Source organism: Protomyctophum parallelum, assembly GCF_964188405.1.
Source record: "Protomyctophum parallelum genome assembly, chromosome: 2".
NCBI classification, from domain to species: domain Eukaryota; kingdom Metazoa; phylum Chordata; class Actinopteri; order Myctophiformes; family Myctophidae; genus Protomyctophum; species Protomyctophum parallelum.
Window position 1 is genome coordinate 51,783,297 of NC_139699.1, and position 12,500 is coordinate 51,795,796.

A 12,500-nucleotide genomic window follows, 5' to 3' on the forward strand; every position below is an offset into this window, starting at 1 on the left:
AGGGTTGGTTGTGTTGGGTGTGTGTGGTGGTGGGGGGGGGGGGGGGGGTTCTGTCACGCTTTGCTGCCGTAATCGGAAATGTGTGCCACGTCATGGTGATGAATGACTGATGGTATAGCCTCTATACTTTATATTGGCCTAATCCAGGGAGTGTGTAGGCTATAGGAGAGAGGGTGACAGGACTGGGGATACGAGTTGAGATGAGTGTAAATAAATGAAAGGCTTCAAGAGAATGCTTTTACACCGCACCATATAGAAATGGGAGAGAGAGGGCCTGAAACTAATCGACTGGTTAAAATAATCGAACAGCTCTAAACATTAGCATAATATAGGCTATATCTCAACAGGCTAAAGGCTGCAAGAAGCCCCACATGTGCACTTATATCGTAAAGCATAATCAGCATCATGCTCTTCTTGTTCCGAAACCGTTTAAGAGTGATTTGAAGGTCAACCATTTATTGGAGAAACAGAAAATCTGGGGGAGGCTAACAGGTTAGGACAATACAATAAATGTGGTGTGGTGGTACGTGTAGAATATTGTCTAGAAAGTGTTTGGCTGTGAATGAAAGCCCTTTGGAGTTGGACCAGTGGTTGTCAAAGTGGGAATCTATGCATTCCGGGCGGTGGGTTCTCCTCCGGGGTCCCTGCTAAATTTAGAGCATCAAAACTCAGTTTAACCACTTTAACCCTGGCCTATCTATTTGAAAATATATGCCATTTATAAGGTCAGAAACAGCCCTCATGCTATACAAGTTGTGAGCAGTCCGTATACAAGAAAATGGTATGAACCATTTTAACAACTCAAATATTATTGTGTATGGTGCTTGGCCCAAAAATAATAGGATTTCATAATAATATATATAAAATGACATTATCAATCAAATGTTTGAGAAATAACTCGTCTACTGCATGCTTGCTTGGAGTGGACAGCAATGCATAGCAACCTAGGCCTATAGAAGTTGTGACGCTGCGGCATGCGTGGGCGCGCGCCAAATAATGCGACGACTCAACTTCAATTAGTGATGTTAATTAAGACTTGGACCACCCTGCTCCCCTCGCTCTCCACGTCTATTATATAGGCTGCCCCGCGCGCGCGTGTTATATTAGCTATAGGCCTATAATGCTTGTGGGAGATGTGCCTAGGCTATTACACGAGCACATTTCCATATAGGCCTACATGAAAATGTCCTAGATGGAATGCAACAGTCAAATCATACAAGTGTTGCCTGTTGAAGTTTGACGTTATAGCGCGGCAGCGCCACATAAAGCCTTTTTTTTTGTCTTCTTTTTTTTTTTTTTTTTTACAGATTGTGCACCGTGTCGTGTGCATGTGGTTCTCTCTCCATATCTCTCTCTATCTCTCTCCCTATCTCTCTCTATCTAACTCTCTCTGGTGTTGCATTTATTGTGAGAGAGCAGGTGCTGCCGACTGAATTACCATACAGCTGAAAGCACAAAAAAAAAATGTACTCCCTCCTCCTCCGTCACCCACCGTCCACCATCACAATGTGCCTTAATGACAGCCACGCGAGTGACACACACCACCACACACAGCTAGGTCTCTTTACTGCCCCAGCCAGAACTGCGGTAAAACATATCAAATACACAAGCGGTGAAAACTGATAGATGAAACGAACGTGGCGATAACGACTATAGGCTAGGGCAGGGGAAACAAAACAAGCGCAATCCATAAAGTGGAATTGTAGCCGCCCGTTACGCACATTACGCACAGTGACATTTCAACAGTTTTGTCGTTTTTTAGCGGACGCTCGAAGCATGAATAGGCTAAAGTCTAAATCTGAGAACGGTTGGGGTAAGAAATGAGAATAGCTGGAAAACCAAGTGGGATATATGTGTCGGGGTGTTGTTGTGATCATCATGAGAAAACCACAGCATCGGAATGTTGCAGAGCAGATGGTCTCTACTATAACCCAGTTGGAAAGGCTGGCTCGCTGGCAGGCTGGCCCGGATAGTTTGTCTGAGGGACTATACCCGGGCCAGCCTGCCAACTATATACACGCCTAGTCGCCTACCGTTCTAACCACGATGCTGCGTTACGTATAGGCTATACAACTCTATCTCTGATGTCATATGATGCCGTAATGTTTAGGGATTTTGTCCGGAGTTTAAAGAATTTGTCGGAACGTAAATGGCCCCTGCAGTCCATTTATATTGTGGAAGAGCCTGGCATCAGGCAAGGGGGTTGTTGCACATTTAACAGCTCACTGGCCATTTGGTCTGCCCTTTGAGAGAAAGAGAGAGGGGAGGGGGGCGGTTTAGAAAAGTGTGTGTACCCCCTCCCCTAGCTCTCTCTCTCTCTCTCTCTTTGTGATGGTCCCGGGGCGGACTTGTGGTGGAGGGAGGGAAAGGGGAGGGGGGCTCATTTGCATCTTATTACCCTTTGCCAGTGCGAGCCCCGCCGTATAAAACCGTCGGCAGAGGTTGAGAGACACATGAGACACACACACGCACGTTTACCGAGAGAGACAGACGCGAGGAAGAAAGGAGACTTTTTGTGTAAGATCAATCAAGTGGAAAAATAAACAAGGCTGTCGAGAGCTATATACGTCTCTCCCTTCCTTCTAGCGCGCTTCGATATTATTTGGAATTATTTTCTCCACAAGGAATTTCATCCACATTTACCCAAAAAGGATTCTGCTGCTGGTCTGATGAGGATTACTTTCTACACTGTGTAAACTTATTTCTGTGCGCTCGCGGTGTCTCTCATGGCCTACGGAGGAGCAAAGAGACGCATCTTCTCCAGGAGCCCAAGAGTTCAATAACGTCTGCTGAACCTGTCCTTGGCTTTCATTGAGTCGACACAACTCAATATATACCTTGACTCTGATTGCAAAGTGGAAACATTGAAAACTTTCTCCATGCTTGTTTGAGACAGAGGAGCACTGACTTGTGGAACTTTCACTGCTTGCTTCTTGACGGAATTGTCGACACAATGGGACGCCTGTGTCTGATCCTAGCTGTCACTTTCTCTCTACTCATCTGCCAGGTAAAAAAAACAAACAAGCTCGAGTGATTTAGGCTATAACTGCTCTTGTTTATCAGTTAGTTAAATTTGTGAAAAATCGAACTCCAAAATTAAAGTTTATAGTCTATACATTTGAACAATAGCAGAGCTCATTATGTTTTGTGTTATTTCTACAGGTTTTGTGCTCTGGGCTTTTTGAGTTGAAGTTACAAGAGTTCCTCAATAAGAAAGGGGTGCAGGGGAACGCCAACTGTTGCGCCAGGGGCTCTGCGCCCCCACAGGGGTACCAGCAGTGCGAATGCAAGACGTTTTTCCGTATCTGCCTAAAGCACTACCAGGCAAACGTTTCGCCCGAGCCTCCCTGCACATACGGCGGATCTGTGACGCCCGTTCTCGGCTCCAACTCTTTCCAGGTGCCCGAGACCAACGCCGAGAGTTTCACGAACCCCATCCGGTTTCCATTCAGTTTCACATGGCCGGTGAGTGGACATCCAATCATCCATTATTATTATAGACTATCTGTGATATTGTGTTCATTTTAGAGCACTGCCAATATAGCAGTATAAATCAATAGGCTATATCCTATTAAATGTGATCAAATGTCCCCACTTGATGTACATGAGTTTTTCAGCCTAATTATCATCTCATCAGACATGGGTGTTGGATGGGTGTATTATGGAAATGTGTAGTACTAGTAGCCTAATAATAGGGGTTATATTATTTCTGACATAGTAACAGATGCCTCCCAACTCGCCACTAGTGAGGGTCATTGTCAACAGAGTGTGAGAGGGTCTATTGTAGTGTTTCGGTGCTCTTGGACAGGATAAGATGGGGGTGGGGGGGGGGCTTGGGCTTCCCCCAAACGCTGCTGCTTCGAATAGGGGTGGTGGGAAATTTAACATCCTCCGAGTTGGCACATCATTGACAGCGCAGCGTGAAATTCCGCCTCCTTTGGTTTTACGACGGTGTTGGTGTGAGAGGGTTGCGGAGGTGTAAAAGTGGATGCAGGTAGTCGCCCCTATTAGGCCCCTAATCAACACGGTCGGGGAATTAGGCTGTGTGTGAAGTTTATTGAGAAGCCCTCCTATTAGCCTTCTGCTGCTGTGCGGCAGCAGCTAGGCTCCAGGCAGCAGCAGGCTGCTCCCTGGCAGCTGTTCTCTCTCTTTCTTGTGTCTCAAACGTATTTTTTTCCTTCCCCCCCCGCCCCCCCCCCCCAGGGAACGTTTTCACTGATCATTGAGGCTCTGCACACGGACTCCCTGGACGACCTGACAACAGGTGGGTGGCAGAAAGAAAGGCTGACCAGCAGTCTTAATAATGAGTGGTGTATGCCATCAAGTCTGGTTCCCAGTTCCACTAGTGCTCACTCATTTTCATGTTGCTGGAAAAAAACCCCAACAAGATACACATTTTAAATAATTGCAAATATTAATTGGGTCACATGGTTACAATCTGTTCACATTTAGACTAGACACATTAGAAGGCCTGGTAACCCCATATGACTCTGGCAGGCAAGTGCCCATTGAGAGCTTAATGAGTTTTGGCCACTGCAATGCAATGTGAGGGTGTTCTAGGTTCAAGGTTAAGTTTATTATATCCCAAATTGGACAATTTGTGCTGCAGCAAAGCAGATTAACAACACTGTAAAACACAATAAACACAGGCATAAGACAAACACAAGAACCAAATCATAATCATCACAATCATGTCATTATAATTCATGTGTCCACTCAGCAAGACAATAACAAGCTGTGTGTGTGTGTGTGTGTGTGTGTGTGTGTGTGTGTGTGTGTGTGTGTGTGTGTGTGTGTGCGCGCGTGCATGTGTGTGCGTAACACTCCACTTGGTGTATTTCTGCTCTTCTGTAAATAACTTTCAGTGTTTTGGTATTGCCTCTTTTGCACAGCAGCACATGCATCAATCTTGGCTCCAAAATGCAATCAGTGTTTATTTTCTCCATAATATCACAAACTGACTAACACTGAAAAGGTTATAATATATATAATTGGGATTTTTTGTCCTGATTAGGAATATCGTCAAAACAGCAATAGTTGGTATTGCAGGTATAAAAACAAAATGCCTAACTGGTCTCCATCCCATGTAACGTAACTGAACACTCAATTACGTATTTAATAATTTGCCAACAAAGCAGTGCCATGCATCTTACTTAACCACATCAATGCTCATGTCCCAATTCTGGGCATGTACGGTAGGCAAAGATTCCACGAAAATAGCGGCAATGCATTGTGAGCTATATTTCTTTTGCTCATTGTGGCTTATACGATGTAAGCCTTACATGATAGCGGCCCCTAGTAGTGAATAACTATAAAGTATTAAATAAGTAGTGCTAATGAACAGTGGTGTTGACTCTTCCAGAGAACCCAGAGCATCTGATCGGCAGGGTCACCACACAACGCCACCTGACGGTGTCGGAGGAATGGTCCAAAGACCTGCAGTCAGCCGGCAGGACGGAGCTGCGCTACGCGTACCGCTTCACGTGCGACGAGCACTACTACGGCGAGGGCTGCTCCGTCTTCTGCCGTCCCAGGGACGACGCTTTCGGACACTTCACCTGCGGCGAGCGAGGAGAAATCATCTGCATCTCGGGCTGGAAGGGAGCGTATTGCACTGAACGTGAGTATTAGTAATACAAGAAAGTAACTACTGTACCTATAATTATTATGTGGTGAGGGGTAAAGGCATATTCATACTCCAGTATTTCGGTGATGAGGTGACCGTCGAAAAGGTGATCACCTCATCGCCTAAAACTGGGGTATAAATAGGCCTTAAGATGAGGCATGTTACTAACATGTACAGTGTGTTGACGTGCATGCAAACTAAGCTAAATGACCTTCAGCGCTTCATCCCATTTATGTCACACCAATAAAATCACTATGGTGGTTTGTTTTTACTTACCGGTATATATAAAGATATATAGTTATCGGCCACCCAGGGTTTACATACGTAACTCAATGATAAGATAAGTTATTAATTTTCAATAATTAAATATATATATATTTTTTATCAGTTTCAAAAAATGTTTTGGCTTAATTGGCTTAAAATGTATACAACAGTGAATCTACACTTTCGTCTTTTTTTTTTTTTCTTCTTTTCTTTTTTTTTTTTACACTTTACTGACTTTTAGAAACGTTTCAGGCCCCTAATGCGGGGCCCGTGTGCAACAGGCGTCAGTTAGTTATCCCCGTAGCAGCAGCAGAGGCCTCCATTCTAATGAACCACGGTGGCTCCTCAGTAATTCACATGCCGCGTGCCTTCCATTAGACCACTGGGGGCCTCCTCGTTGCAGCCCTCCTCCCCGATTGGCCGAGCGGGGGTTCTGCATTGTTGTGATTGGGGCTGGCGATTGGCTGAATGGGATTGTGTATTGTTGTGGAGGGGGCAGCTGCTCGGTGAGAGGAGACAATAGAGCAGCTGTCTGGTGGTTAGCTCCACACAGGCCAGCTGGCCCTGGAGGAAGGAGGAGGGGAGTAAGGAGAGAGAGGAGGAGAGCACCAGTTAAGGAGGAGGAGGAGGGGTGAGGAGAGAGGAGGAGAGCACCAGTGGAGGAGGAGGAGGAGGGGGGGGGGGGGTGAGGAGAGAGGAGGAGAGCACCAGTGGAGGAGGAAGGGAGAGGAGAGGAACGGAGGAGAGGAGAATATGGAGAGGAGATGAGAGTAGAGCAGGGGAGAAGAGGGGCCAAGGGTGAGAAAAAGGACTTCTGACCCACAGTCAGGGGGGAGAAAGAGTGCTTTGTGTGGAAACCTTTTGTGCTAGAGAGCAGCCGTGTTAAAGGAGAGGGCTGGTTGGCTGGTTATCCCCTTGGTGACCGGGGCTGCAGTAGCCCTGTGGACAGCACGATCTTGGCTAGACTTTCTAAACTCATGTTTTGTTTCAAAACAGTCGTGTCTGACCGTTTCTGCTCTGACCCGCACAGAACCAAAGTTCTGGTTGTATTACACTATTCATTATAGGTTCCAGGATGGGACCCAAATTCACTTATTTAAATCTTGCTCCTATCAGTTGTCTTCCTAACACTACGGTTCCCAGGATTCACCTTTCTGTATCTCCTTCTCTGCAGCACTCTGTCTGCCTGGCTGTGATGAAGAGCATGGCTTCTGTGACAAACCTGGAGAGTGCAAGTAAGTCCCTACCCACTTGACATCCGTTTAGCACTGTGTTAACTGCATATCTGGGAGTCTTGTTCAATTTGAAAATAAATGTCAGTGAAAATAGTGTGTGACTGACTTATTTACTGATGGAATCTATTGTTGTGTTTTAGGTGTCGCGTGGGATACAGTGGGCGTTACTGTGACGACTGCATCCGTTACCCTGGCTGTCTCCATGGCACCTGCCAACAGCCCTGGCAGTGCAACTGTCAGGAGGGATGGGGTGGGCTCTTCTGCAATCAGGGTGAGTTCACAAAATCAGGGCAACATCACAGGGTCTCATAATTAACCCTCAAATAGATCTTGGAATAGCCCTGGGACCGATTCACACCCATTGAGTCTGTATCGTTCAAGGTTCAAGATTTTACTTCATTGTTACATGTTGTGTACAGAGCTACAGACATGAGAGTGAAACTTACGTTTTGGTTTGGCTTCCTTCAGACAATGCAGCATAGATAATATATAACAGCAACAGAATAATTGTAAAAAATATATATTTCAAGAAAAGAAAGAGGGCTAAAAAGAGCAAAAAGAGAATAAAAGTGCATAAAGGATTTATGCTAAACCTTTTTGTCTTTCTGTTTACAGATCTAAACTACTGCACGCACCATAAACCTTGTATGAATGGAGCTACATGTACCAATACTGGCCAGGGCAGCTACACCTGCTCCTGTCCCCCCGGATATGCCGGTGCCAGCTGTGAGATCCAGGTCAACGAATGCTCTGGGAACCCCTGTCATAATGGAGGCAGCTGCTCTGTAAGTCCTGGAACACATTCACAGTAAATCCCAGTCACAGTCACCCCGGAAATTTTAAAAACGGAATGAACGGATGGATGAATAGATGAATCGATCGATCCCCATAGCAAGAATCATGTCACTAATGTTGTAATTTCTCCCCTCTCTCCCTATATAGGATCTGGACAACTCGTACAAGTGCACCTGCCCACCTGGTTTCTATGGCAAGAACTGTGAGCTGAGTGCCATGACCTGTGCAGACGGGCCCTGTTTCAACGACGGGCGTTGCGTAGACAACCCTGAGGGTGGCTACTTCTGCCAGTGCCCCACGGGGTACGTCGGCTTCAACTGTGAGAAGAAAATTGACCACTGCTCATCCAACCCCTGTTTTAATGGTATGTTAATATTGTTCTCTTCACATTATCTGAGTCATATACTGTATGTATTGGATACATATCTGTGCTATAATTTGCCAGATGTCTAACTCTCTTTCTCCGTCTCCTTTGCCAGGTGCAGAATGTGTAGATCTGGTTAACTCTTACCTGTGTCAGTGTCCTGAGGGATTCTCAGGACCTAACTGTGAAGACGTCCATGTTGTTTCTGGGGACTGTCTAGCCTTCCCTTGTCAGCATGGCGGGACCTGCCAAGAAGGAGCCAATGGCTACACCTGCAACTGCCCACCAGGTATAAAAATATATATATTTATCTTTGATTTAAAAAGTGTAGGGTGGCTACAGATCACTGTTGAGGAGATTATGTTGCTCCTGACCAAAAGTCTATGCACAAACATGCAGCAGTGAGCCATAAAAGTATTCCACCAAAAACATTTTGTAATGGCATGACCATAAATAAACAAAATTATATTTGCCATCCTGACTAAATTCTAGACATGTTATTTGTTCTATCAAGTGAAATTTAATCAAGCTATAATATAACTTTTAGCAATGATAAACATTATTCATATAACACTTAAAAGTAAATGCTCTAGGATTAAACCATAGAACAAATCATAAAAACGTTAAATTGAACTGTAGAACATTAGCAGTAAATTAACTTTCTCTGCTCACAATTGTGTTCATCCAACAGGCTACACAGGCAGGAACTGCAGCTCCCCAATCTCCCGGTGCCACCACGGTCCCTGCCACAACGGGGCGACCTGCCACGAGCGTGGAGGCCGCTACGTGTGTGCCTGCACGTCAGGCTACGGCGGTCGCAACTGCCAATTCCTCTTGCCGGAGGCTCCAAGGGGCCAGCCAGTGGTCGAGGGACCAGACCGTCGTTATTCTTCACCAGAAAATGGTAACGACGACTATGAGGAGAGCGACGACGCCAGGTTCCCCTGGACAGCCGTCTGCGCCGGCATCTTCCTGGTTCTCTTGATCCTGATTGGCTGTTCAGTGCTGGTGGTCTATGTTCGGGTCAAGCTACAGGAGCGCCACCACAGCCACCACGGTGACAGTGTCCACAGTGACAGCCACGAGACCATGAACAACCTGACGACGGCCAACAACTGCCTCCGCAGCGATAAGGAGCTAGCTGGGCCCGTGACACTGACGGCGTCCGTTAAAAACACCAACAAGAAGGTGGACTACCATTCTGAGCTGGCCGGGTCATTGGGTGGGCTCAGTGGGCTCAGTGGGTTCAGCGGACTGAGTGGGTCTGAGATTAAAAATGGGTTTAAGACTCGCTACCCTAGTCTGGAATACAACCTGGTCCACGAGCTGAGGCCGGAGGAGCTGTCTCTTTGTAAGGAGGAGGAACAGGGTGTCTTGGTGGCAAGATGTGACACTGTGGATGAGTCTGATGCAGAGGAAAGACACAGGAAGAGACTAAACAGGTACACAGCTCAACAAAATATATAACATAGTATGTTACGAATATATTAAAGAGGTACACAAGTATGTTTGAAAGGCATTTTAAACCATATATGCATTAAATCTAAGCCTAAGCCATAGTGACATGTAAGCATCTTATATGAATATCACATCACGACATAAAATTATGCTATTTTCGTATTTCGTATTGAACTCTAAAACGTGTGTTCTTTATAAAGGATGTCAGTGCTGACCTTCCGTTCTGTATTTCCACAGTAATGCATCAGAAAGGCATCAAGCAGAGGAGAATCCATGTTGCAGCGACAGCAAATATCAGTCAATATCAGTCGACATGAAGTACAACTCAACGACTGACGTTAAACCTCCTTCGACGAACAACGTTAAATATCACTGTTCCACTGACGGTCAATACCAGTGTTCCACGGACACTAAATACCAGTCGGTCTACGTCCTCTCTGAACGGAAGGATGAGTGCATTATAGCGACAGAGGTGAGCTTCGCCAACAGATCAACAACCTCACACCATTTTAACCCATTTTGACCTGAGATCAGATTCTAAAATTGTCTTCTGAATCCTGACAGTTTTCTGAAAAAGCTATGTTTCTATGTCAGTCGTTCTTCGATTTTTCAAAAATAGCAGATCTACAAGCTCGTAGCGCGCCACTCGGTGGCGCGCTATGAACTTTTGGATCTGCTACTTTTCAATAGCTAAAGCATAACATAATGCTAACACCAAAAGGGGTTCCCGCCCAAAATGGGGTTTAATCATTCCCACACAAAAAAATCTGCATATCAGTACAAATCATAAAATTCACCACTCTATAGCGTTGTACAAGATCATTAAAGTGAATAAAATGTCATGCCATGAACAATGCTAAAACAAAACAAAAAAATACAGCAAATATACAAGAATTCTAAACAAATTATCCTTTTGCGTTCCAGGTATGATACCAATGTACCAGTCCAGACCATACCGGATCAGGACGGTGTTATCTGGTTAAAGCCAGTCCAAACCAGCCATGAGCAGTAGAGCTCACCTTGTCTCCAGGAGGTTTTACTCCTGCCGTTTGCTGCTGCTGCCTCCCTGCTACTGCTGTCATGGAATCTCACAGTACTGAGATATACTGGAAGAGAGTGTTCAGTTAGTACTGCCTTAGTATGGACTCACTGCTGCACTAGTACAATGGATGAGTACTGGGACAGTTTTGACCACCGAGGGACGTAGGTCTAATGTTGACCCAGTACGGTGGCCCAAGTGCTATAAGACTTAGTACTTGTATCGTGAACACAGTCACAGAACTAGTACTGAAACGCTACCCAACCAGTACAATTGATGAATGCTGGAGAACGGATGAAGAACTACTGTGCTCTGCTCTCTCAAGGATGGAGTACACGGGGGACTTAACGCTTGTACCAGTCCCGAGTCCTGATTTAGTACTTATCTTATGCTGCGTCAGCCCAGAAGTTAGTACTGAATGAGTGCAAAGATGAGCTCCGAAGGCCATGAAAAATAATCTTAAAAACTCTTTCATTCTGAAGAATGGAATACTGACTTGGATGTTGACAAGTTTTATTGTAGTACCTTTGGAGTACTGATTGAAAAAACTGTGTAGTACCTTTGCAGTACTGAGAACTTAAGTACTGTTATAGTACAGTACTGTATACTGTTATGTGCAGTGGTTTACAGTGTGTGTAGTGCTGCAGTGCAGAGCGTATAGTGTTAACCATGGTACACAGCAAAAAAAACAACACTATAAGGATCCATTCTTACAGTGTAGAAATGCTGCAAAGTAATCTTGATATGCATGGAGGAACACACAACGCACATTGCCCAGCTGGTATAGCCTGACCACTCCTTGTGTGATCTTCTGGCTGAATGGAGAACAATGGATGGACTTCTGCAACAGACACACCTGTAGCTCTGCGATGCTGCCAGAGACTCTGTTGGCTGAGCTGGCTCTCAGTCAAGAATAAAGTAGACTAGAAAAGAATAGACTCCAGTAGTGACTGCAGATTGATCCGATGTGGATCTGTTGGGCCATACTGGCCCCTGACCCCTAGCTGTTGAGGCACAGGGACATGTTTTAGGCAGTGTATTGGGCAACATTCCTAACAGCAGGGAAATAAATGAAAAACCGCAACAAATCGATCAAATTCTTAGGAACAAAATTATTTCCTTTCTTTTCAGGATTTCAGGGCTTTTTGGAAACCCGACTTCCCTCCCTTCTATTTCCTGCTTTTCTTCTGTCCTGAGTCCTGACATTCCAGACATTTTTCTGATTTTATGTAATGAGTGCAACACAAGCAGCTCCTTTGGCAAATGTTGCTTGCTAGCATTGTCTGAGAAGTTGTTAAGTGCAACATTGCCCAAACTCTGCTGTAGTGTTTCCCAGAGGACTTTGCTGAAATGGACTAGTCTAACTGCCAATACCTCATTGCACTATGGAGGTGTGTGTGTGTGTGTGTGTGTGTGTGTGTGTGTGTGTGTGTGTGTGTGTGTGTGTGTGTGTGTGTGTGTGCGTGCGTGCGTGCGTGTGTTTTGTATGAGTGAGCGTGCAGATATGGTCATGACTGCGTGGTGTTGATGTATGCACTGCCCATTCCCACCCACCATCACTGCCAGTCTTCTGCTATTGGCCAGTGGACGTACAATGATGCTCATCCATTGGTTATGAAATGCTGTCCATCATGTTTTCCTTATATTTTTGTTTCGCTAATGTTCTTGTAAAAAAAGAGGATGTATTATTTTAATTTAAGTTGTGTAATTATTTGTGTT

General features: G+C 45.2%; 1 protein-coding gene across 1 annotated transcript; it reads left to right on the forward strand.

The window, feature by feature from the left end:
- Positions 1 to 2,497: 2,497 nt before the first annotated feature.
- LOC310879203 (delta-like protein D) lies at positions 2,498 to 12,444 on the forward strand. Its single transcript, XM_083793681.1, has 12 exons — positions 2,498 to 3,007; positions 3,163 to 3,465; positions 4,204 to 4,264; positions 5,363 to 5,620; positions 7,065 to 7,125; positions 7,266 to 7,396; positions 7,741 to 7,910; positions 8,068 to 8,284; positions 8,400 to 8,573; positions 8,976 to 9,726; positions 9,980 to 10,214; positions 10,667 to 12,444. Exons 1-12 carry the CDS (start codon positions 2,954 to 2,956, stop codon positions 10,670 to 10,672), a joined length of 2,421 nt encoding a protein of 806 aa, XP_083649807.1. The 5' UTR covers positions 2,498 to 2,953; the 3' UTR covers positions 10,673 to 12,444.
- The last annotated feature ends 56 nt before the right edge of the window (positions 12,445 to 12,500 follow it).